Source organism: Ostrea edulis, chromosome 3 (assembly GCF_947568905.1).
Source record: "Ostrea edulis chromosome 3, xbOstEdul1.1, whole genome shotgun sequence".
Taxonomy (NCBI): domain Eukaryota; kingdom Metazoa; phylum Mollusca; class Bivalvia; order Ostreida; family Ostreidae; genus Ostrea; species Ostrea edulis.
The window spans coordinates 94,432,586-94,458,294 of NC_079166.1; the positions used below are offsets into that span (position 1 = coordinate 94,432,586).

Genomic DNA, 25,709 nt, shown 5'->3' on the forward strand with positions numbered 1-25,709 from the left:
TTAATTTTCTAAAGCATCATTTTGGAAATTATACTTATGAAATTTTATACACACATTTGGCATGCTTCGATCTGTAGATATCAGATGAATCTGATTCGTAAATATAAATCCCACATTTAAGTGTTACAATATTATCTGAGGCATATTGCATTAAATTTCATTTTGATAACATTAACGAAATACGTTAAATTATTACTGGAAAACTCTGTTGGACTGATAAATTTTTCTGTGGACTGGTTGAAATTATACCCCATCAGTCCGGCTGGACTGGTGACATAAAAAGTTAGCTTCAAGCACTGACATAGGTTAAATAAACTAGTAAAAGATTTGTTTAAAGCAGATTTTTCAATTTATAAGTGAATTCTTAACACAATTAAATAGTTTCCAGTGTTTGGCACATCTAATTTTGTCTTAAACACACTATTTTCTATTAAACAGTCTAATGTAAACAAAAACATGGCACAAGCCTTGTTTACATAACAAAGAATTGTGAGTGCTGTATCTCACTCACAACTCAACAACTGATGTTCAAATTTTGGTTCACCATAAATAACCGATAATAACATTGAAGAAAAATTTAATTACCAACATTCACAATCATAATTACAAAAGCAAAATGTTTCCAAACTGCCGAATAGTAAGATGCCTCAGCGATTTTTTTCCTTATATAACTGGTACCGATAAACGGTACCATTCCCAATGCCAAAAACCATTAATTTTTCCCAATTTTGAGACTAAAAATTCCCAATTTACTACTTCTTGTTTTGTAGAACTCTTTTTTTCTTTTCTTTTAGTTGAAATCATTTGCCGATACATTGGTAGAAAATTCCCAATTTTTTCGATTTAGACACTATTTCCCCCCAATTGAATGGGTACCGGTACCAGTACCAATGGGTAGAAAAAATCGCTGTGCCTGTTGCCTCTGCACTCAGTAGTTTAAACTGATAAAGTTCATTTCGTTTTCGTCAAGACTCAAGACAAACAACAATCTGAATGTTATTGGAATCTATCTTGTCCCTCCTGCAGGTATATTAGATAATATTAAAGTACAAGTCAAACCTGATGCATTTTACAGAATCTGTTTGTAATAAACGTATCGAATCAAAAATCGAGACAATGAATCGAACATTGAATCAAGCATTTATCTTGAACCATATCGATATTTCGGTGAAATCGTCTCAGCCCTAATTCTTATATGTTGGACAGATTAATGATTTTCTATGTCAAAACACAGATACAGTGTATGTATACTGTTAGTTTTGAAGAAAAAAACTGAAGAGTTTTCAAATATTCTAATTTATGCTCACAAAGCTGTAACTACATAACAACTTTAGTTTTACAAATAACAAGATTTCAAAGAGGGGAAGGACGGGTCCAGACGAAATACTGACCGGGGAAAAATCTGCTGTTAGTATTTTCACAAGATAATATAAACATATATAATAGTGGTCCTTTACATAGGACACCGATGAATCGAAGAGAGTTGAGGATTGGAAGATCGAAATCAAAAGTATGATTCATTCTACCCTTTAACACAGACAAAGGTTACTTATACTTGTTGATAAAGGACTATTTGCTGAAACAGTTTTGTGCAAAATGTCAAAATTTTCTGTCAACGAGGGGCAGATAACTCTTGTAATGCAGCATCACTGAAAAACAAACCATGCTTTATACTACGGCTTAACCCTATCAAGTATACACTTTCAAGCCTATTCTATCTGTGTACATCGATATCTACCTGATGTAGGGCTGTTAACCCGTCCACATTAGCAGTGTTGATGTCGGCCCCTCTTCTAAGTAGTCTTGCGACTTCATCGGTGTCTCCACTTGAACATGCAGCTAAAAATATACATCCATCTTGAAATTTAACTTTTCTAGGTTTGTCTCTCGGTGTGTCTGCAGCCTTGTTTGTATCTGATTCGTCCCAGCGCTTCAATTGATCGTGCCTTTTCAGTAAGGCACTTGTCTGCTTCGAGTCGTCCGCCATGACAGCTGCGCCACTGAATACACAAGTCTCGCGTTATCCCGTGAAATCTCGTGTTCAGCCCAAAATGGTCTCCAAAAGCATTATAAAAGTTGTCAATGGAAAGTCGTTTCTATTTCACATTGTGCGTTCTCCAATTCATAATACCCAACGTTGTTGTTTTTACAGCAGAATTAAGGAAGACTTAGAAGGTATATACAAGTTAATATAGACGTAATGAATAAAGATAGTAACGAAAGGATGCCGGCGGTACGAGGAAACTCGGAATACTAATGAATATACTTTGTTTACATTTATAATTCTTCATTGTAAATGTTTTAAGGGCTTATTGGTGAATTTCGCCCGATCTACGCATTCGATTGTCAAGTATGGCTGGAGTAGCAGTGTCATTTATCCATATGATAAGTCCTTTTCACCATTTAAAAAAAAAATGTTTATTGGGTATGTGTACACAGGTGCTTGGGTCATAATATATGAATACACATCTAACCTTATACATATGTATAAGGTTAGATGTGTATTCATATATTATGACCCAAGTACCTGTGTATGTGTACATACAAATTAAATATACGTACATAAATACCCAAGATAACCCATGAAGGCTCGAAAGCTCATTTCCAATGTGTCGATCACCTGATGCACGGATGTTTGCGCCAGGGGATCATTTTATGTGGGAGGAAACCAGAGTACCCGGAGGAAACCCACACATCTGAGCGGGTGACTCTCACATACAACCACTGCTGATCACGAGGATCAAACTTGGGTCGCAGCAGTGGGAAGCGAGAGCGCTACCCGGACACCCTGACAATCTGATATGTGTAAATCTTGAAATGTATTATATATATATAGAGAGAGAGAGAATAATTCAGGGCCAAATCTCTATCACATTTAAGAACTGGAACGTATGGGCCCCTTGGCCTTTCCAAGTTCTAGATAATTGAACTCACATTATTATTTAAAAACTAAGGAGTTGTGAAATTTTGAATGGTTATTATCCTCTCACGCAGTTGTGAAGGGGGGTATAGCATCGCTAATGTGTGTGTGTAGATGTGTGTGTGAAGGGGGTATAGCATCGCTAATGTGTGTGTGTAGATGTGTGTGTGAAGGGGAGTATAGCATCGCTAATGTGTGTGTGTAGATGTGTGTGTGAAGGGGGGTATAGCATCGCTAATGTGTGTGTGTAGATGTGTGTGTGAAGGGGGGTATAGCATCGCTAATGTGTGTGTGTAGATGTGTGTGTGAAGGGGGTATAGCATCGCTAATGTGTGTGTGTAGATGTGTGTGTGAAGGGGGGTATAGCATCACTAATGTGTGTGTGTAGATGTGTGTGTGAAGGGGGTATAGCATCACTAATGTGTGTGTGTAGATGTGTGTGTGAAGGGGGGTATAGCATCGCTAATGTGTGTGTGTAGATGGTGTGTGTGTGTTTTATAAGCCTGTGGGCAAGATTCAAAGAGAGCCATAATACTGATAATGTTCCCAATATGCATACTTTTTTGGCATTGAATGAGGAAGAACCCAACATGTTTTCAATGTCATTGATGAAAAATTTATTAGAATTTCGATTCACTACAATAATAATTATGTTTGAGATTTCTGTATGAAGAAAACGTGCATTTCGGAACTTCCACAAGTCATAGTTACTTTGTTTTCAATATCTCATTGTATTCATAACTGTTCCTGTAAATTGGACAGACAATTGAGATAGAACCTACATCGATCTTAATGTCACCATATTCCAGCAAGTCTGATTAGATATGAATGGAAATTGTGACTTAAACTTGTACAGAAAAACTTCTGAAACTTAAGTTTGATCTTTCACAAATGTAAAATACAATAGAAACAGTCGTTATCAAAAAAAATATATAGCAAAATAACAGAAAATATAGTAGATTTGATTAGATTGTTTTGTACATGATCTTAGATAGGAAAGTGTTTTATAAAAAGTGAAAGAATTATGAAATCTAAACAAAACGTGGGAATATTATTAGATAAACATAATTTGCCTTGTGGAAAACTTTGTTTTCAGTATTTTGTTACCCATATGGTGTTTTAATACTCGCATTGACAAGTAGCGAACTGCAACCCTGGTTTACCATGTTGATAAGATGTTGGTTGATAATTCAAGCTAAACATATCTTTTGTAGATGAGGAATTCAAAGTTTTGAACATATATAGAGATAAAGAAAAGGAGGCTGAGTTTGTGGTGAGTATGGCTGACTTAAATCTGAGTTTGTGTTGAGTATGGCTGACTTAAATCTGAGTTTGTGGTGAGTGTGGCTGACTTAAATCTGAGTTTGTGGTGAGTATGGTTGACTTAAATCTTAGTTTGTGTTGAGTGTGGCTGATAGAAATCTGAGTTTGTGGTGAGTATGGCTGATAGAAATCTGAGTTTGTGGTGAGTATGGCTGATAGAAATCTGAGTTTGTGGTGAGCATGGCTGATAGAAATTTGAGTTTGTGGTGAGTGTGGTTGATAGTAATCTGAGTTACAGGAATAGCCTTAGGCTGTGGGCATCTTGATATAGTCATTGTTCTTTTAATAGTGCTGATAGGCTTGTGCTGATACGGTGCTTGATAAACAATTTTAGAAGTGTTTGGAAAACAAAAATATGTTGTATGAATTGTACAGTTGTAGAATGAGGACAGGTGTTTTGTTTTTGTTTTTTTTAATTTTATTTGATTCATCGGCATAATTTACATTAAGGAATATTCAATGTCCCAGAAGTGAAACAATCTGATTCTAATTCTAATTTAATGGAAATGTTTTATTGTTTCTAATGTAAAGTTGTGGACATTTTTTTAGCGGGAGGAGATCATCAGAGGTCACATGACACGAGCAGACTGCATGCGGACCGATCAGAGTTGGACAGATGTTTGGCCCACAAAAGCACCGTTTCACTGGGGGTCTGTTCCAATTCCTGTCAGACAGGGCTTTAGAAAGGTAACCTTCCACCCCCGGGGAAATTCTACTGATGAAGTTAATGCAGTAGAGTTCTTCTTCTACCAGCACCACCCCCGGGGAAATTCTACTGATGAGGTTAATGCAGTAGACTTCTTCATCCACCCCACCCCCAGGGAAGTTCTACTGATGAAGTTAATGCAGTGGACTTCTTCACTCACCCCCACCCCCAGGGAAATTCAAATGATGAAGTTAATGCAGTAGATTTCTTCACTCACCCCCACCCCCAGGGAAATTCTGTTGATGAAGTTAATGCAGTAGACTTCTTCACTCACCCCCACCCCCAGGGAAATTCTACTGATGAAGTTGATGCAGTTCGTAGAGTCCTCTCAATCTGATACAACATAGATTATAGCATGACTTGTAATGTTTTCTTCAAAGCACAAAACTTGTGAATATGTAAGTGCACCTTATTATTGCAATGCTTCAAAATGTAAGTTTCCTGTATTGTGAGATATTCCAGGGATTTTTTTTATGGTCTGTGGAGGGCCGAAGTTTGGCCCCATTCCGAACGCAGTTTATACCTTCATGTATTTTCAAAAATGAAATTAATTTCTTAAAATGTCCTTTATAGCTTTGTTGTTCAAGGGTGTTAACTCTGGATGTCATCTACACTATACAGTACTATTATGTAAGATATTTATTTCACAGACTGATTTCACTGTTGTATACAGTGACATTGTGTAAGATATATCTATTTCACAGACTGATTTCACTGTTGTATACAGTGACATTGTGTAAGATATCTATTTCACAGACTGATTTCACTGTTGTATACAGTGACATTGTGTAAGATATCTATTTCAGACTGATTTCACTGTTGTATACACTGACATTATGTAAGATATCTATTTCACAGATTGATTTCACTGTTGTATAACCGCCGCGGTGGCCAAGAGGTTAGAGTGTTCGCCCCGCATGCGGAAGGCCGGGGTTCGAATCCCGGCCGTGACAGATGTAAGTCGTTGAAATAGGTAGTGACAGTTCCATCGCCAATCACTTGGCATCAGGTGTGAATGTCGCGGGTCCTCGGAGATGACCTTAAAAATGGATGTGTCACAGAAGGTGTGCCATACTAAAGAACCCTCACTGCTCAATGGCCATAAGCACCAAGCATAGGCCTAAATTTGAAGCCCTTCACCAGTCTTGGTGATGTCTCCAAATTGAGTGAAAAATTTTCGAGCGAGACATTAAGCAAGATACAATCAATCAATCAATCACTGTTGTATACAGTGACATTATGTAAGATATCTATTTCACAGACTGATTTCACTGTTGTATACAGTGACATTATGTAAGATATCTATTTCACAGACTGATTTCTCTGTTGTAGAAGAAGAAGCTGCTAGCTCTGGGGCGGTATGGGAACATTGAGCTGATGAAGATCCCTAACTTTCTACATCTGACTCCTCCCCACATCAAGAAGCACTGCCAGGCCATCAAAAGTAGGTCAATTTCACACTGCTAGGCCATCAAAAGTAGGTCACACTGCCAGATCATCAAAAATAAATAAATTTCACACTGCTAGGTCATCAAAAGTAGGTCAATTTCACACTGCCAGGCCATCAAAAGTAGTTCACACTGCCAGGTCATCAAAAATAGGTCAATTTCACACTGCCAGGTCATCAAAAGAAGGTAAATTTCACACTGCCAGGCCATCAAAAGTAGGTCACACTGCCAGGCCATCAAAAGTAAGTCAATTTCACACTGCCAGGCTATCAAAAATAGGTCACACTGCCAGATCATGAAAAATAGGTCACACTGCCAAGCCATCAGAAATAGGTCACACTGCCAAGCCATCAAAAGTAGGTCACACTGCAAAACCATCAAAAGTAGGTCACATTGCAAAACCATCAAAAGTAGGTGTACAGGGCATGCATTTTATACTGTCAAGCCATCAAAAGTAGGTCACACTGCCAGATCATCAAAAGTAGGTCACACTGCCAAGCCATCAGAAGTTGGTCACACTGCCAATCCATCAAAAGTAGGTCACACTGCGAAGCCATTAAAAGTAGGTGTAAGGGGCATACATTTCACAATGAGTTAACTCCCTTATTCCAGCAAAATAATTGAAATGCTTAAAATTGATGTTAAGACAACATTCTGATTTTAATTTCCAAAAATGTTAGAGAATGTTTGTTTTTGTAATTTACATTTCTAAGTCCTTCTTGAAATTGGGAACAAAAGAAATTAGCATTTCTCAAAACTTAACTCATCCAGCATTTCAAATATTGCCAGATATTTTACAGCACTTTTTCTAATAGATTTGTTTTTCCATTATCAATATTAGGGGTGCAACGATACGCTTGCCATGCGTTACATATGATACAGGCCTCACAATATGATATGTATCATGATACAGGCTTGATGATATAATACGTATCACGATACAGACCTGATGATACAATATGTATCACGATACAGACCTGATGATATAATACGTATCACAATACTTTTAAGATGCTATGGATAACAAATGAACAGTTACACTGCTTTTGGAATCATTTAATTGCACTTTACTGTTACAACTGCATGTTTTTCTTTATAAAGATCAAAACATCAACATGATCTAACATTTTCTTCTATGTATATAGAGGTATAATCATTTCTATTCCTTGAAAGCATGCCATGTTTGAAATGTGGACATCAAATAATCTCTTTTTTCCATAGTGACGCGTTATGAAATGGATAGATGACTTTAAGGAACATCATTAGTTACTTTGTTTCTTCCTCACCGTCTACAGAATTGTATCGGGATGGATTTTTTTTAGACACAGGACCACCACTAGGCCTTATCTACTCCATGTATTCCTGTAGGTGATCAGTCACAAACTTAATTACCAGATTTTGTCAAAAACATCACCAGAGACAAATATTATTCACAGTTCATCAAGAAGTGTAGTGAAGACACACATTGTATCGCATCCAGCCATACTTACCGTCATTGTTATAGAGACTGTAAACCGCAGACATTTAAGTCACAATTAAAGGGGCACAATTCAAATTTCCAACAGAGTGATGTTCTACAAAACTCTCTGAAACTTCTAACAGGCATCTCCCACATTGATGTTTATATTTCACTACTGACTGCCTATAGAACTGTAGTGGACAATCACATGACACATTCCACCCAATGGCAGTCATTCTAGTCTGAAACTACATGAATAGATAAATTTGGTAGCAAAAACATTTAAGTAATTACATCACAAAATTTTGTGAAAATTTCTTAGAATCAAGAAGGAAAATAAAACGAATGTAACACTATGTCTTTTTCAGAATTTTGCACAAAATTTCCCGAAGAACTGAAGAATCTTGAGGTCAGAAAGGTCAACTTCCCAATTGAGGTCATTACCTCTGACTACGTGACCTGTGGAACATCAATAAGAGATTCAAGAGCACGGGAGGTCAAGGTCAATGTAAGTATTACATCAAGGTAGGTCACCTTCAATGTAAGTATTACATATACACAGGAGGTCAAGGTCAATGTAAGTATTGCATATACACGGGAGGTCAAGGTCAATGTGAGTATTATATCACGGGAGGTCAAGGTCAATGTAAGTATTGCATCATGGGAGGTCACTGTCAATGTGAGTATTACATCACGGGAGGTCAAGGTCAATGTAAGTATTACATATACACAGGAGGTCAAGGTCAATGTAAGTATTGCATCACAGGAGGTCAAGGTCAATGTAAGTATTACATAATGGGAGGTCACCGTCAATGTAAGTATTACATCATGGGAGGTCAAGGTCAATGTACGTATTACATATACACAGGAAGTCACCGTCAATGTAAGGCTTGCTTCTCATATTATGATATATTTCATAGTCCAAATGATTGTATGGAGTTAAATATTTGCATCAGACAAGTAGACACAATGATTTTGTGGAATAGTAAGCATAAGACATACACTGTGTACAAGCATAAGACATACACTGTGTACAAACATAAGACACACACTGTGTACAAGCATAAGACATACACTGTGTACAAGCATAAGACATACACTGTGTACAAGCATAAGACATACACTGTGTACAAACATAAGACACACACTGTGTACAAGCATAAGACATACACTGTGTACAAGCATAAGACATACACTGTGTACAAACATAAGACACACACTGTGTACAAGCATAAGACATACACTGTGTACAAGCATAAGACATACACTGTGTACAAGCATAAGACATACACTGTGTACAAACATAAGACATACACTGTGTACAAGCATAAGACACACACTGTGTACAAACATAAGACACACACTGTGTACAAGCATAAGACACACACTGTGTACAAGCATAAGACATACACTGTGTACAAGCATAAGACATACACTGTGTACAAGCATAAGACATACACTGTGTACAAACATAAGACATACACTGTGTACAAGCATAAGACATACACTGTGTACAAGCATTGTCAATTCCACAAGCCAAATATTTCACGATTTCTGTCGAGACATTTGGATCCATGGAGGCCAATGATTGTGGGATGTTGAGATTTTACAGTTTTGTGGATTGTTGAGATTTTACAGTTTTGTGGGTTGTTGAGATTTTACAGTTTTGTGGGTTGTTGAGATTTTACAGTTTTGTGGGTTGTTGAGATTTTACAGTTTTGTGGGTTTTTGAGATTTTACAGTTTTGTGGGATGTTGAGATTTTACAGTTCTGTGGGTTGTTGAGATTTTACAGTTTTGTGGGTTTTTGAGATTTTACAGTTTTGTGGATTGTTGAGATTTTACAGTTTTGTGGGTTGTTGAGATTTTACAGTTTTGTGGATTGTTGAGATTTTACAGTTTTGTGGATTGTTGAGATTTTACAGTTTTGTGGGATGTTGAGATTTTACAGTTTTGTGGATTGTTGAGATTTTACAGTTTTGTGGGTTGTTGAGATTTTACAGTTTTGTGGGATGTTGAGATTTTACAGTTTTGTGGATTGTTGTTACAGTTTGATGTAATTTAGTAGATATGGTTTCTGTACATTGAAGCATCAGATAAATTGTTTATATGTGGTTTGAGTTTGGTTTCTGTACATTAAAGCATCAGATAAATTGGTTTTTTTTGTGGTTTGAGTTTGGTTTCTGTACATTAAAGCATCAGATAAATTATTTATTTGTGGTTTGAGTTTGATGGGATGGGGATACCTGTGAAAATTATATATATTATTATTACAGTAACGTGATCTGAATACTTGAATCGTGTCAATATATATTATTATTACAGTAACGTCATCTGAATACTTGAATCGTGTCAAGTTGATAGGTGCGGATCAAACAAGACTTGAGGAGTTGAGTTTGATCCGACGATCTGCACCTGTCAACGAGACGTGATCCAACCCTTCAGATCAAGTTACTGTAGTAATGATAAATTTATTATATACCCCCTTAGGTATTTTTGAATAGTACACATTTGTAAGATAATGAATGTATTCCAAATTATCTAAAACACAAACATACAGTGATATTATTTGTGTGTTTGCAATTTTGTTTGTGATGCGGTCAATGATTTTCCACAAAAAAAACGTGCATTGATGAAAGTTGAATCACACACTGATGGATTTTACAGTATCAGAAGACTTGATGGGTATATGATAAAATGATGACACCGTATTTATTTTGACTGAAGAAAATGATTGAAAATTGACAGGTTAACCTATCTGTCCTCAAGTTTGATGACCATGCTTCCATGAAAATGAAGAAACTAGCAGGAGAAAAGTTAAATGAAGAAACGAAAACCTTACAACTCACTTCAGACAGGTAAATATCTTACAATATCGACCTCATATAATGTATGACTTTATTCTAGAGCGTTGAAGTAAACCATCAGATGCAGCAGCCCTACTCCAAAATTGTCAGCCCTACCACTAAATTGTCAGCCCTACCACAAAATTGTCAGGCTTATCACAAAATTGTCAGCCCTACCACTAAATTGTCATTCCTACCACAAAATTGTCAGCCTTACCACTAAATTGTCAGCCCTACCGCAAAATTGTCAGGCTTATCACAAAATTGTCACTCCTACCACTAAATTGCCATTCCTACCGCAGAATTGTCAGCCCTACCACTAAATTGTCAGCCTTACCACTAAATTCTCAGCCCTACCGCAAAATTGTCAGGCTTATCACAAAATTGTCAGCCCTACCACTAAATTGTCATTCCTACCACAAAATTGTCAGCCTTACCACTAAATTGTCAGCCCTACCGCAAAATTGTCAGGCTTATCACAAAATTGTCAGTCCTACCACTAAATTGCCATTCCTACCGCAGAATTGTCAGCCCTACCACTAAATTGTCAGCCTTACCACTAAATTGTCAGCCCTACTGCAAAATTGTCAGCTCTACCACAAAATTGTCAGCCCTTCCCTAAATTGTCAGGCTTATCACAAAATTGTCAGCTCTATCGAAAAAATTGTCAGCTCTACCGAAAAATTGTCAGCCCTTCCCCTAAATTGTCAATTCTACCACTACTCAATCTGGGAGTACATTTTTGCTTAGCCCGACTTTCAGCTAAAAGTCTAAAGCAATGGCACTGTTGATATGAAATTTGACTGATCATATTCGACAAACTGGGTACTTGTGACCGAGCATTGTGTGTAATGAACCGTATCCAACGTCATTTTCACAATGTCATGGATAACTTTAGTGAAACTCGAGAGAGAGAGATGATCACCCCTGCAATGGAGGACTGATGCTGATAATTTCTCCTTCATTATTGGGGCTTATTAACATAATGTATACAAATATCAGTGATCTTTCAAAGGTCTTTGTAAAATGCATCTTTAAATCAACTCGAACTTGCTCAAATTCACTGTCTCATCAATTAATGCCTTGCAAGTTTTTTAAGTTTTATAAGACTTGTATCATCAGTATAAAAGAATTGGTATGATATGATACTGTACTGTGCTAAAGCATGTGTTTTTAATTATGTGTTGGTTATATCAAATGTTTCATCTTTTATAGATGTCCGCTTCGGAAACAGAACTATGACTTCAACATTTATAAGCTGACAGCATTGTACTACGAATCACATGTAAGTTATTACAGTAAAACATGGGTACAGTGAACTCGCTTATAACAAATTCACACTTACAGTAAAACATGGTTACAGCGAACTCACTTATAATGAATTCACACTTAGAGTAAAACACAGTTACAGCGAACTCGCTTATAACGAATTCACACTTACAGTTAAACCTGGGTACAGCGAACTCACTTATAACGAATTCACACTTGCAGTAAAACCTGGTTACAGCCAACACGCTTACAACGAATTCAATTTTACAGTCAAACACAGTTACAGCAAACATGTGGACGTAACTTCTTGGATATCGCTGTACAGATTTTGTACAAATTTTGCAGGATTCTTATAGTCACAATATAAAGTTGATCATATTACACAAATTTTACAGACGTTATGGGAATTTGCGCTTCAAATTTTTTTGTGTAGCAATCTTGTTGTGTTTTTTTTTTTTTTACATTTCTGTTACAGTATTACATTGTTGATATAGATATTATATATTTGTATATGTGTGTACAAGTATGCATGTTTTATACTATGATAGTATCGGAGACATCTTTATCTGATGTGTAATATTCTGTGGTATTGACCAATCCTACATTGTACTGTAGATTTCTGCAATGTGTTGTGTTGTAGATATGTAATAATCTGTGATATTGACTGTGTTGTGTTGTAGATATGTAACAATTTGTGATATTGACTGTGTTGTGTTATAGATATGTAATAATCTGTGATATTGAATGTGTTGTTTTGTAGATATGTAATAATCTGTGATATTGACTGTGTTGTGTTGTAGATATATAATAATCTGTGATATTGACTGTGTTGTTTTGTAGATATGTAATAATCTGTGATATTGACTGTTGTGTTGTAGATATATAATATTCTGTGATATTGACTGACACTGTGTTATGTTGTAGGTGACAGAACCCTGGGAGGATGAAATGGAGGAATCAGACTGGGTAGTATATCAATGGGACAAAACACAGTCCAGAAATAAGATCCTCCACTTAAAGAGCAAAATTCAACAGGTGAATAGCTGGATCCACCACACTGAAGTACAGACTTATTTATACCGCCATTCAAGTTTGATCCATGACACTAAAATACAGATTGTATAGAACTCTAAAGTTAGGTCCATCACACTAAAATACAGATTGTATAGAACACTAAAGTTAGGTCTACCCCACTAAAATACAGATTTTATAGAACACTAAAGTTAGATCTACCCCACTAAAATACAGATTTTATAGAGCACTAAAGTTAGATCTACCCCACTAAAATACAGATTTTATAAGACATTCAAGCTTGATCCACCACACTAAATTAAAGATTTATAAAGGGTGCGTTCAGAGTACTATTATTGGTTGACATAAGTTACCATTGGAAAAATTTGTTACCATTGATACGATAATGGTACCAATGTTTGCCAATAAACTTTACCAATGGTAAACATACATGTATCTGCAGACAACCTAGAGCTCTGTTAGCGTTGGTAACTCTATATATGACGTATTCAAAAATGGCAGCAAACGCATACACACTGAAAGAAACCAATTTTGTATCACATCTTCCCCCTTATAAATCTTCACAGGCATCAACTAAAGACAATTTCAGACATATTGCTTCAAACACTCCCCTGCATAGACGTAAATGGGTTTTAAAAAACATCAAGTGTAAGTGATATGGTGTAGCAATCTCCCAGTCTAACCATTTCGTCAGATGATCTATATTCATGATGTTTTACAAGAGAAAATACATCTTCGTTAGCCAAAGGATTTTTGGTCTACCCAGCTTCGCATTTATGGACCGAAAACTCTTGGCTATTGAAGATGGAGAAAATAATCTGCAGGAGAAAGTAATTAATAGAACTTAAAAATATATTTCTAAATGCATCTTCTTGGTGCAAAATTATTCACAAAGGTGATATGAGTGTATATCTTTGACATTTTGTACTAACTGATCAGCTAGTGGTATACCAATGGTACCATTGTGTATTTCTCACCATTTGTATCCCAAACTCATTCAGAGTACACAAGGATCCAATGGTACCAATGAATTAAATATTTACAATTGGCAAATCGGTGATGGTACCATTGGGTTTACTCTGAACGCACCCATTGTGATGGAGTGTAAAGTATTCTACCATTTTGTTGGATGAAGCAATAAGGAATGTTGAATTAGTCAGTTCTGTTTTTGTCTGTAGATTGATAGTGGTCAGGAAGAAAAGATGGAGGATCCAGATGTTTCTGTGGTGGAGACTGAAACTGACGTGCAGCAATACAAAGCTGCTTTCTGTGACTTAAAAGACAAGGGAGACAACGAAGAGACTCTCAATGCTTATAAACAATCTGTGTTAAAACTACTCAATTTATAATAAATAATAAAGGTATTTATAGAATTATCAGATAGTTTGTTCCCTATGATTAAGGCTGCTGGACTTGTCATTTGTCTTTTGTACTGAAATCTCGACAAGCTCCAGACAGCTCAGTATATTCCGTTATGTTACAACTCCAATATCATTATTCGTAGGGGAAAGTAATCCCAGGGAATTGTGACACTGTACGGAGTTGAAGTTTCGCAAGATAATTCTGTAACATGGAGGCCCTTAGCATATAGTACTGTACAGAGTTTGAAATCTCACAAGATAATGCTGTTACATGGAGGCCCTAGGCATAGATAATTCTGTTACATGGAGGCCCTAGGCATAGATAATTCTGTTACATGGAGACCCTTGGCATAGATAATTCTGTTAACATGGAGGTCCTAGGCATAGATAATTCTGTTACATGGAGGCCCTAGGCATAGATAATTCTGTAGTATTAGTATATTTGATTCACTGTATTATGTGCAAAAAAAGAAATGGTACAAAGAACAAATATTGATTATTTTCATTGCAGTTTATTCATTTTATCAACACTTAAAGACTTATAGAATATGGACAGGAAGTAAATTCATGAAAAGTAACTCTTTAGTTAATGAAGTAAAAGGCATTTCTAAAGACTGATAAAACATGAATTTGTAAATAAGTTCTTGCATGTAGTTGATGAAGGGATAAAGTGGCGTGTAAATAATGGTGATATATATATAGATATATATATATATATATATAGGATAAACATTTAGTGTATGGTCAGATAGGATATATATACAGGGTAAACGGTGATGGTGGTATCTTGATATCTGTTTATTTAGTGTATAGGACAATGCTTAGATAACATACACATTGCTATACATACTGTCAGCTTATAAATATTGTATTCAGTACAGAAAGACTTACTATCTATACCATATCTGTCTGATGTCACCCTGTTCTGTTATACACAACCAACTGTTGAAATGAAGACACTACTTTAGAGGTAATTTCAATATTCGATCCGTGTGTGTGTGTTGTTTCATATTTTTTTTAAATCTAATTCTCAAAATGCTTCTATATTCATTTGAAGATTTCTATGTTTCTATATTCATTTGAAGATTTCTATGTTTCTATATTCATTTGAAGATTTCTATGTTTCTATATTCATTTGAAGATTTCTATGTTTCTATATTCATTTGAAGATTTCTATGCTTCTATATTCATTTGAAGATTTCTATGTTTCTATATTCATTTGAAGATTTCTATGTTTCTATGTTCATTTGAAGATTTCTATGCTTCTATATTCATTTGAAGATTTATATGTTTCTATATTCATTTGAAGATTTCTATGTTTCTATATTCATTTGAAGATTTCTATGTTTCTATATTCATTTGAAGATTTCTATGTTTCTATATTCATTTGAAGATTTATATGTTTCTATATTCATTTGAAGATTTCTATGTTTCTATATTCATTTGAAGATTTCTATGTTTCTATATTCATTTGAAGATTTCTATGTTTCTATATTCATTTGAAGATTTATATGCTTCTATATTCATTTGAAGATTTCTATGTTTCTATATTCATTTGAAGATTTCTATGTTTCTATATTCATTTGAAGATTTCTATGTTTCTATATTCATTTGAAGATTTCTATGTTTCTATATTCATTTGAAGATTTATATGTTTCTATATTCATTTGAAGATTTATATGTTTCTATATTCATTTGAAGATTTCTATGTTTCTATATTCATTTGAAGATTTCTATGCTTCTATATTCATTTGAAGATTTCTATGCTTCTATATTCATTTGAAGATTTCTATGTTTCTATATTCATTTGAAGATTTCTATGTTTCTATGTTCATTTGAAGATTTCTATGCTTCTATATTCATTTGAAGATTTCTATGTTTCTATATTCATTTGAAGATTTCTATGTTTCTATATTCATTTGAAGATTTCTATGTTTCTATATTCATTTGAAGATTTATATGTTTCTATATTCATTTGAAGATTTCTATGTTTCTATATTCATTTGAAGATTTATGTAGTTCAAATGTATTCAATATTATTGTGATTTGTTGGAACTGTTTTGATATTGAAATAATGAGTTTACTGTAGTTCAAATGTATTCAATATTATTGTGATTTGTTGGAACTGTTTTGATATTGAAATAATGAGTTTACTGTAGTTCAAATGTATTCAATATTATTGTGATTTGTTGGAACTGTTTTGATATTGAAATAATGAGTTTACTGTAGTTCAAGGGTATTCAATATTATTGTGATTTGTTGGAACTGTTTTGATATTGAAATAATGAGTTTACTGTAGTTCAAGGGTATTCAATATTATTGTGATTTGTTGGAACTGTTTTGATATTGAAATAATGAGTTTACTGTAGTTCAAATGTATTCAATATTATTGTGATTTGTTGGAACTGTTTTGATATTGAAATAATGAGTTTACTGTAGTTCAAATGTATTCAATATTATTGTGATTTGTTGGAACTGTTTTGATATTGAAATAATGAGTTTACTGTAGTTCAAATGTATTCAATATTATTGTGATTTGTTGGAACTGTTTTGATATTGAAATAATGAGTTTACTGTAGTTCAAATGTATTCAATATTATTGTGATCTTGAAATGAATTCGAGAGAGCAAAGATTTGGTGCTTTTAAGTACGAACTACTCCGTTTACCTGATCAATAGACAATGCTGATGACGGGTGTGAGCGGTCGACAATTCTTGCATTGATAACTATTTGGACATTTCATGACATATGCTTTTAGTGCCGTTCAATTAATGTTTCCTTCATATTAAATACAGCCCATTCTACGTAATTATTCTTCACTGGAAGTTTATCGGGTATACTTTACAATTAAACAAGAAATTTACAAATTCAATAATTAAAGGCATTGTTATCTGCAATGGTGCGACCTTCATATTCCCTTTAACAATTTATCATATATATTTTTCTGAATTTTTCCTAATATAAATACTTTCACAGGTTTGTTTGATTTGTTAGTTATTCGGGTGTAATAGCTGAAAATCACCCGACTTTGACTCCATATTTGGTCATGCTTTTTTTATTTGAACGATGGTAAAGCGAAATAGTTCTAGGACAAAGATAACCATCATCTAATGTATTGTAAGTTATTTATCATAGTTATTGAAATAAAAGACGCCCCCCCCCCCCCCCCCCCCAAAAAAACAAAACTCTAGAAAACATCTCAAATCCCTAAACAAATTTCTTTATAATGATGCGGCCTTTAACTCGGCATTTGGATTATATCGGTATATATCTGTTCACAGTGCAATCTCTACACAGTTATCGTTCCTCACACATGCACTCTCTACACAGTTATCGTTCCTCACACATGCACTCTCTACACAGTTATCGTTCCTCACACATGCACTCTCTACACAGTTATCGTTCCTCACACATGCACTCTCTACACAGTTATCGTTCCTCACACATGCACTCTGTCAACGTTTGTGAGCATCGTCGCTAGCCACGGTCACTGAGTCCCGTAGTATCACCCTTCCTCATTTTATGTAGCGGAAACGGAGACAATAGGCGTGGCTTGCGACGATGCGTTTTGAGGGATTTCAAGGGTGGGGGCCCAGAGGGCGAAGCTCCTGGATTTCACAAATTTTATATAGGGCTTGAAATATGTCTCCTATTCAGTCATTTTTACTATTTTCTATCATTTTTAGTAAGGTGAAATTAAGAAAATGACGCAAATTTTATGGGTTTTTGGGAAAAGTAATGTAATTCAAGAAATCAAAAGCTTTAATTTGTCATTTATTTCTTCAAAAGTGGAAGAAATTATTGTTTCTTTTATCATTTAGTACATGTTTGTAAACAAGATACCACGATTTACCTTAAGGAGGTGTGCTACACCAGAGACATTTGATGTAGATGAAAAGTGGAGGATATGTACAAAAATATTTTGAAGTTGAAAATTTTCAAATTTACTTTATTTTGTCAAAAAATACAGTTTTAGTAGAAGGTAATCTGAACAAAATTTAAAACCCCTGCTGGACTAGAACATGCGACCTACAGGTCAGTAGTCGGTATTCTAACCTACTGAGCTACTCGGCTAGGTATTTAAATGGAAAGGGGAAAGTCAAATATTGCTGATATCGATTTTTTCATCCATGTTTTTAAAGGAAGTCAGCCATTATGACGATATAGAGTACTACCTTAAATTTGAAAATTTTAGCCCCCCCCCCCTTAAATCCGCCACTGTTTCCGGTTATCGATTTTTTCCCTGTATACATGTATATATTCCTCGAGTTCTGTGTCATTTTACCGAGTATATGTACAGGTGTCTACAAAATTATTACACCGTTTTAGTGCTTGTATATACATGTATGTACAGGTGTCTATAAAATTATTACATCATCTTAGTATTTGTATATATTGACAATATTAGTGATGATCAATTTTAGCGATCACATCACTCTTGCTAATGATGCCAAAATGAAATCCTCGCTAAAAATCCTGCTTACCCGACAATTCTTATTGACCCAGCATATGTTATTATTGACCCAGCATACATGTAAGTTATTATTGACCCAGCATAAGTTATTATTGACTCATCATCATAATTTCTTATTCAAAGGGAATGGATATCAAACAAATGGCCCAGGATGCCTTGCGTTGTGATGTGTGCGAGGCTGGTGTAGTACAGAGCCGCTGTGACCTTTGTGAAGTCAAACTCTGCAAGACCTGTGTCGGGGAACACCTCGCTAATTTATCCCAAAAACACAAAGTCGCTCCTTTCCAACAATGTGGATACAAATCTGATTACCCAAATTGTCAAACACATATACACAAGCCATGTCACCATTGGTGTAAAACCTGTGATATTCCTATTTGTGTTCTTTGTTCTTCCGACAGACATAAAGGACACATTTCTTTTGATACCTCACAGGTCCCGGGCGGACGGCAAAATGTCGCCGAGAAAGACGCGGAAGAATCCGAAACTTACGTGTACCCCAATTACAAAGGCATTGCGTCAGAGCTAAGAAACTTCAACGATAAGAGAGGGGAAATACAAAGAGATTTGCAGGAATTGGAGAACATTTTTTGTCCACATTTTAAAGAAAGGTTTTCAGAAATTCGTGAACAAAAATCAATTCTGGGAGATCACTACGAGCAACTAACGACAGCAGTCTCCAAACAAGGGGACGTCTGGCACAGTGAAATCGACGTCAATGTAAAGAAACGAAAGTCTGATGTCGACGAAATGAGACGCAAACACCTCACAGCGCTAGACAACCAGGAAGAAGAGCTAGAACAAATTATCTCAGAATTGGAAGAAATGATACTTGATATGAAAGAAATGCTTAATTCCAATAATGTGGCCTTGACTTCCGCTTACTATTCCAGCAATGACAAGTTTAGGAAATTGCCAGGAAAATTACTGTTCTCATTCCCAACGTTTACTCCCAAAGACATAGATGAAAAATTTGTTTCTCAGAATTTTGGTTGTCTGACCCCACTTTCTATTACAACTGACCACCAGGTGGCAGTGCAGACACACCAGACGGATGTGGCTCTACCAGTTCTCCTGGACGAACCGAGGCTCGTCACAACAATTAACACAAACCTCCCAAATCTCCACAGTGTCGCTTGCGTCAATGATGAAAATGTCTGGATGAGTGGTGAGGATAATATAATAAAGCTGTACGACCTCAACAGATCGTTAGTGAAAGCGATCCAAACTAAGTCGGGAAATATGCCTTTTGATATCGCAGTGACCAATCTTGGTGATCTCGTCTATTCAGACCGCGACTTAAAAACCATAAATATAGTAAAGATTAACACTAAACAGATACAGGAAGTGATCCGACTTCGACATTGGACACCCTATAACATCGGCATTGCATCCTCTGGCGATCTTTTGGTTACCATGGAGAGCAACAAGAAAGACCCCGACTCGCGAGTAGTGCGTTACCACGCGTTAGCCGAAACACAAATTATTCAGTATGACAGCGCGGGAAAACCTCTGTATTCAGCGAACAAGTTTACTGTGTACAGTAAATACATTTGCGAGAACACAAATCTGGACATCTGTGTATCTGACAGCAGAGCTCGAGCGATAGTCGTGGTCAACGGGGCCGGGAAACTGAAATTCAAATACGCTGGTCATCACTCGGCTAAAAAGAAGAAAAAGTTTTCTCCAGTCGGAATCGCGACAGACAGTCAGTCCCGCATCCTAACTACTGACGTCAACGACAACCGGATTCACGTGCTAGATCGCGATGGACAGTTTCTCCTTTATATTAAGGATGTGGATCTCGTTTGTCCGTGGGGTTTATGTGTGGACTCCAAAGACAATCTTTTTGTGGTCGAGTGCCAAAGGAGCCAAGTCCGAATGATTAAATACTTGGACATATAGCGCTGTAATGATGTGGAAACACGTGCCCTGTAGGAAATATTATAGTATGTAGGCATTATCATTCATTGCCAGGAATTTGACAAGATTATCTGAAATAAACTTAATGAAAATCTTCATTGTATGTAGTCACCAGTATTATGTATTTTATCGTACTCTGACATTTTGAAAATCTTTATCGTATGTAGTCATTACGTACTTTATCGTATGTAGTCATTGCGTACTTTACCGTATGTAGTCATTACGTCCTTTACCGTATGTAGTCATTACGTACTTTACCGTATGTAGTCATTACGTACTTTACCGTATGTAGTCATTACGTACTTTATCGTATGTAGTCATTGTGTACTTTATCGTATGTAGTCATTACGTACTTTATCGTATGTAGTCATTGCGTACTTTATCGTATGTAGTCTTTTCGTACTTTATCGTATGTAGTCGTTATGCACTTTACCGTATGTAGTCGTTACGTACTTTAACGTATGTAGTCGTTACGCACTTTATCGTATGTAGTCGTTACGCACTTTACCGTATGTAGTCATTGCATACTTTAACGTATGTAGTCATTGCGTACTTTAACGTATGTAGTCATTACGTCCTTTATCGTATGTAGTCATTACGTACTTTATCGTATGTAGTCGTTACGCACTTTAACGTATGTAGTCATTGCGTACTTTAACGTATGTAGTCATTGCGTACTTTAACGTATGTAGTCATTACGTACTTTATCGTATGTAGTCATTACGCACTTTACCGTATGTAGTCATTACGCACTTTATCGTATGTAGTCGTTGCGCACTTTAACGTATGTAGTCATTGCGTACTTTACCGTATGTAGTCATTGCGCACTTTAACGTATGTAGTCATTGCGCACTTTATCGTATGTAGTCATTGCGCACTTTAGCGTATGTAGTCATTACGTACTTTATCGTATGTAGTCATTGCGTACTTTACCGTATGTAGTCATTGCGCACTTTAACGTATGTAGTCGTTACGCACTTTAACGTATGTAGTCATTGCGCACTTTATCGTATGTAGTCATTGCGCACTTTAACGTATGTAGTCATTACGTACTTTATCGTATGTAGTCATTGCGTACTTTACCGTATGTAGTCATTGCGCACTTTAACGTATGTAGTCATTACGTACTTTATCGTATGTAGTCATTACGTACTTTATCGTACTCTGAAATCGTTCGTGGTGATTGATATGTATCTCAATTCATCAAAACCATACTTCAGTTTTAGGTACATTTAATACCCCATCTTCGCTAGCCAAGGGTTTACGATCCGCTCCGCTTCTCTACAAACCCTTGACAGATTTAGTGTGATTTTCGAAGCTTTGATTTAAACAATATTTTATTCACAAAGTGAATAGGACCAGGCAGCAGACATAGCCTATTTAAGCCCTCTCCCTAGCTTTGAGTGGTGCCCTCTACCGGATGGAGAAAACAACCCTGTTTGGATTACATCATGCTTATCCAATGAAAATGTGTGTTTCGGCTACTGTTTAAAAGTTGTTTAGAAATGGCTGCGCTCGTTGTTTAGAAATGGCTGCGCTCAGAGAGTAACGTAATGTGGTATGCAAATAATTCAAAATATTAATAATAAATTTAACTATCTCTTAATTGAATACTTGAAAAATAAATCAGTGAGAATATGATTTAGAAATAAACATGCGTGAACCCATGAAATATATGTAGTCGTTGAGTCTCTAAAAATAACCCCACGTGTGTAAGGTGAATTCCAAATTGAGGAAATTAGCTCTGACGCAACTGTTTAAATATGGGATAGATAGAGCATAAAGCAACACATTACAAGAGATGTTTGATATTAAACTTATGGTACGGTACTGTAGTAAATAAAATGCACTTCTTTACGCAGATACAAGTCTGAACTGCGCACATGGCATCATGGGTTTGGAAATGTATTTGATATACGGCCGAGTGACAGTTGTAGGTATTTGAATTCCTTTGTTTTGCACGTGATCTAACGTAACACGTATCTAACGTAACACGTTCTCTGATTGAGCAATGGACTTTCCCTGCGTCCAATCATATGCCGAATGTTGAGGCTACGAAAATCGCACTAAATCTGCCAAGGGTTTGTAGAGAAGCGGAGCGGATCGTAAACCCTTGGCTAGCGAAGATGTTAATACCCCAGCCAATGGGTCGGATGAATATGAATTACCGTACCTATACAGAATTTAACTTCATTAAAACCCATACCAACAAAGATACATTGCTGGACCCAGTAAGTGTTCTACCAATCCTCTATCTTTGCTCAAATGTGGATTCTAAAATACTCTAAAGAATTTTTAGAGAACTTGAAATCGCAAAGCATTTCTCAAATCAACAATATCACAACGTATGACTCTTCGACACTTTACACGACCATTCCTCAAGATGAATTAAAGATAAGACTTTTTGATACCATAGACAGTTGCATCTTGAACAAGAAATGGAAAACGGAAATATCCTTATCTCGTGATCAGTCATCCAAAAAAAAAAATACTTTATTGAACACCACTCTGATTCCGCGCACAAGTACTCTTAAGTTGAAATCAAAAATATGCTGATGTTCCTCATAGACAATACCTTCGTAGTCTTTGGTGATCAGATCTTCCACCGGTCTGTTGTAATTCCCATGGGCACGAATTGTGCTCCTTTGTTAGCTGACCTATTTTCATATTCCTTTGAAGCAGAATTTATTCAAAAACTTGAAAAAATCTAATGATGTGGCCTTCAATTAGACATATCGAGGACGTTTTATTTATTAACAGTAATAAATTTCATTCATACACTACATTGATGCGATATATCCCCGTGAACTCGAAATAAAAGACACCACAGAGTTGTCTAATTCTGCCTCGTACGTAGATATCTTATTGAAAATAGATATTAACGGCAAACTAACAACTCAACTTTATAATAAACGGGATGATTTCAACTTTCCATAATTATGTAGCAATATTCCATTATCACCTGCATATAGTGTTCATATCTCTCAACTGTTGAATTTTTAAATGATGGGATGTATTGGCAAACCATATCATTAAAACAACCCTAGAATTTGCGAAATGCTGACTTTAAACGTGACTGTTGAAACCCTTGTACCATCAACTTGTTTGTCAGTAGCTTGTCTCGATTTAAAAACTCATCATACGCAGGACAATCTCTCGAATCTGTTGAGATATATCTAAATGTCGATGAAGGACACACCAAGAGAATTTTTCTTCTCGTGTAGACGTTTAGAGTAACCATTGCTTCATAAGAATATGGGAATTTCAACAGACTGTTGGAAGACCTGATCACCAAAGACTACGAAGATATTGTTAATGAGGAACTCCAGCATGTTTTTTTTTTTTCAACTTCTAAGTAATGTTTCACATAGTAATGTGATAACTAGATACGGATATTTTCTTTTTCCATTTCTTGTTGATAAAGTAACTGTCTATCATGTCACAAGTCTACTTTTTAATTTATCGTCAGGAATGGTCGTGTAAAGAGTTGAAAAGTCATACGTTTTGAAGTTGTTGGTTTGAGAAACGTTTTGCTATTTCAAATTTACTAAAAGTTCTTTAGATTTGTTTTTAGAATCCACATTTGATTTATACCACTTCTGGCATATGTAGTGACACAGTACGTTTGAAGTTTCTCCTTCAAAGCTGTTAGTATTTTCGTACAGTCTTACACTGTAACAAGAGAGTTCTGTACAACACTGGACAGTCTTACACTGTAACAAGAGAGTTCTGTACAGCCTTACACCGTAACAAGAGAGTTCTGTACAACACCGGACAGTCTTACACTGTTACAAGAGAGTTCTGTACAGTCTTACACTGTAACAAGAGAGTTCTGTACAACACTGGGCAGTCTTACACCGTAACAAGATACATGTAGTTCTGTACAACACTGGACAATCTTACACTGTAACAAGAGAGTTCTGTACAACACTGGACAGTCTTACACCGTAACAAGAGAGTTCTGTACAGTCTTATACTGTAACAAGAGAGTTCTGTACAGCCTTACACCGTAACAAGAGAGTTCTGTACAACACTGGACAGTCTTACACCGTAACAAGAGAGTTCTGTACAGTCTTATACTGTAACAAGAGAGTTCTGTACAGCCTTACACCGTAACAAGAGAGTTTTGTATAACACTGGACAGTCTTACACTGTAACAAGAGAGTTCTGTACAACACTGGACAGTCTTACACTGTAACAAGAGAGTTCTGTACAACACTGGACAGTCTTACACTGTAACATTAAGAGAGTTCTTTCTGTATAACACTGGACAGTCTTACACTGTAACATTACGAGAGTTCTTTCTGTACAACACTGGACAGGCTTACACTGTAACATTAAGAGAGTTCTGTACAACACTGGACAGTCTTACACTGTAACATTAAGAGAGTTCTGTACAACACTGGACAGTCCTACACTGTAACATTAAGAGAGTTCTGTACAACACTGGACAGTCCTACACTGTAACATTAAGAGAGTTCTGTACAACACTGGACAGTCTTACACTGTAACATTAAGAGAGTTCTTTCTGTATAACACTGGACAGTCTTACACTGTAACATTAAGAGAGTTCTTTCTGTACAACACTGGACAGTCTTACACTGTAACATCAAGAGAGTTCTTTCTGTACAACACTGGACAGTCTTACACTGTAACATTAAGAGAGTTCTTTCTGTACAACACTGGACAGTCTTACACTGTAACATCAAGAGAGTTCTTTCTGTACAACACTGGACAGTCTTACACTGTAACATTAAGAGAGTTCTGTACAACACTGGACAGGCACGCACCGTAGACAAGAGAGCTGTCTGTACTATGGATGGATAATTCAATAGAATTAGTAAATTACATAATTTGATGGATAATTCAATAGAATTAGTAAATTACATAATTTGATGAATAATTCAATAGAATTAGTAAATTACATAATTTGATGGATAATTCAATAG

At 35.9% G+C, this 25,709-nt stretch overlaps 3 protein-coding genes across 45 annotated transcripts in view; 2 read left to right on the forward strand and 1 right to left on the reverse strand.

The window, feature by feature from the left end:
* LOC125677364 (protein phosphatase 1 regulatory subunit 12A-like) overlaps nucleotides 1-2,011 on the reverse strand; it is a 96,165-nt gene extending 94,154 nt beyond the window's left edge. For all 42 annotated transcript variants that reach the window (XM_056159497.1, XM_056159496.1, XM_056159487.1 and 39 more), the window contains exon 1: nucleotides 1,739-2,011. In XM_056159497.1, coding sequence (XP_056015472.1) covers nucleotides 1,739-1,987 — 249 coding nt within the window. In that variant the 5' untranslated portion in view covers nucleotides 1,988-2,011. The remainder of the gene's footprint in view (nucleotides 1-1,738) is intronic.
* On the forward strand, nucleotides 1,986-14,378 carry LOC125677365 (28S ribosomal protein S35, mitochondrial-like). Of its 2 annotated transcripts, none has more exons than XM_056159536.1 (9): nucleotides 1,986-2,175; nucleotides 4,135-4,193; nucleotides 4,793-4,930; nucleotides 6,282-6,393; nucleotides 8,225-8,364; nucleotides 10,604-10,713; nucleotides 11,917-11,986; nucleotides 12,895-13,032; nucleotides 14,181-14,378. In XM_056159536.1, the coding sequence occupies exons 1-9, from the start codon at nucleotides 1,986-1,988 to the stop codon at nucleotides 14,349-14,351; spliced, it is 1,128 nt and encodes a 375-aa protein (XP_056015511.1). In that variant the 3' UTR covers nucleotides 14,352-14,378. The 2 variants fall into 2 exon arrangements, with proteins under 2 accessions (XP_056015511.1, XP_048771353.2); XM_048915396.2 differs by having other exon boundaries at nucleotides 12,895-13,005.
* A 4,585-nt stretch (nucleotides 14,379-18,963) lies between these two features.
* Nucleotides 18,964-20,742, forward strand: LOC125674460 (uncharacterized). The gene has a single exon (XM_048911603.2). It carries the CDS (start codon nucleotides 18,964-18,966, stop codon nucleotides 20,740-20,742), a length of 1,779 nt encoding a protein of 592 aa, XP_048767560.2.
* The last annotated feature ends 4,967 nt before the right edge of the window (nucleotides 20,743-25,709 follow it).

What these genes read in the sequence shown, in the direction of transcription:
- LOC125674460 (XM_048911603.2), top strand. Translation starts at nt 18,964, where the DNA reads ATGGATATCAAACAAATGGCCCAGGATGCCTTGCGTTGTGATGTGTGC.
- LOC125677365 (XM_056159536.1), top strand. Translation starts at nt 1,986, where the DNA reads ATGACAGCTGCGCCACTGAATACACAAGTCTCGCGTTATCCCGTGAAA. An exon ending in AATTAAGGAAGACTTAGAAG is followed by an intron (nt 2,176 to 4,134) that starts GTATATACAAGT and finishes TATCTTTTGTAG; the next exon opens with ATGAGGAATTCAAAGTTTTG. An exon ending in TTACAACTCACTTCAGACAG is followed by an intron (nt 10,714 to 11,916) that starts GTAAATATCTTA and finishes CATCTTTTATAG; the next exon opens with ATGTCCGCTTCGGAAACAGA.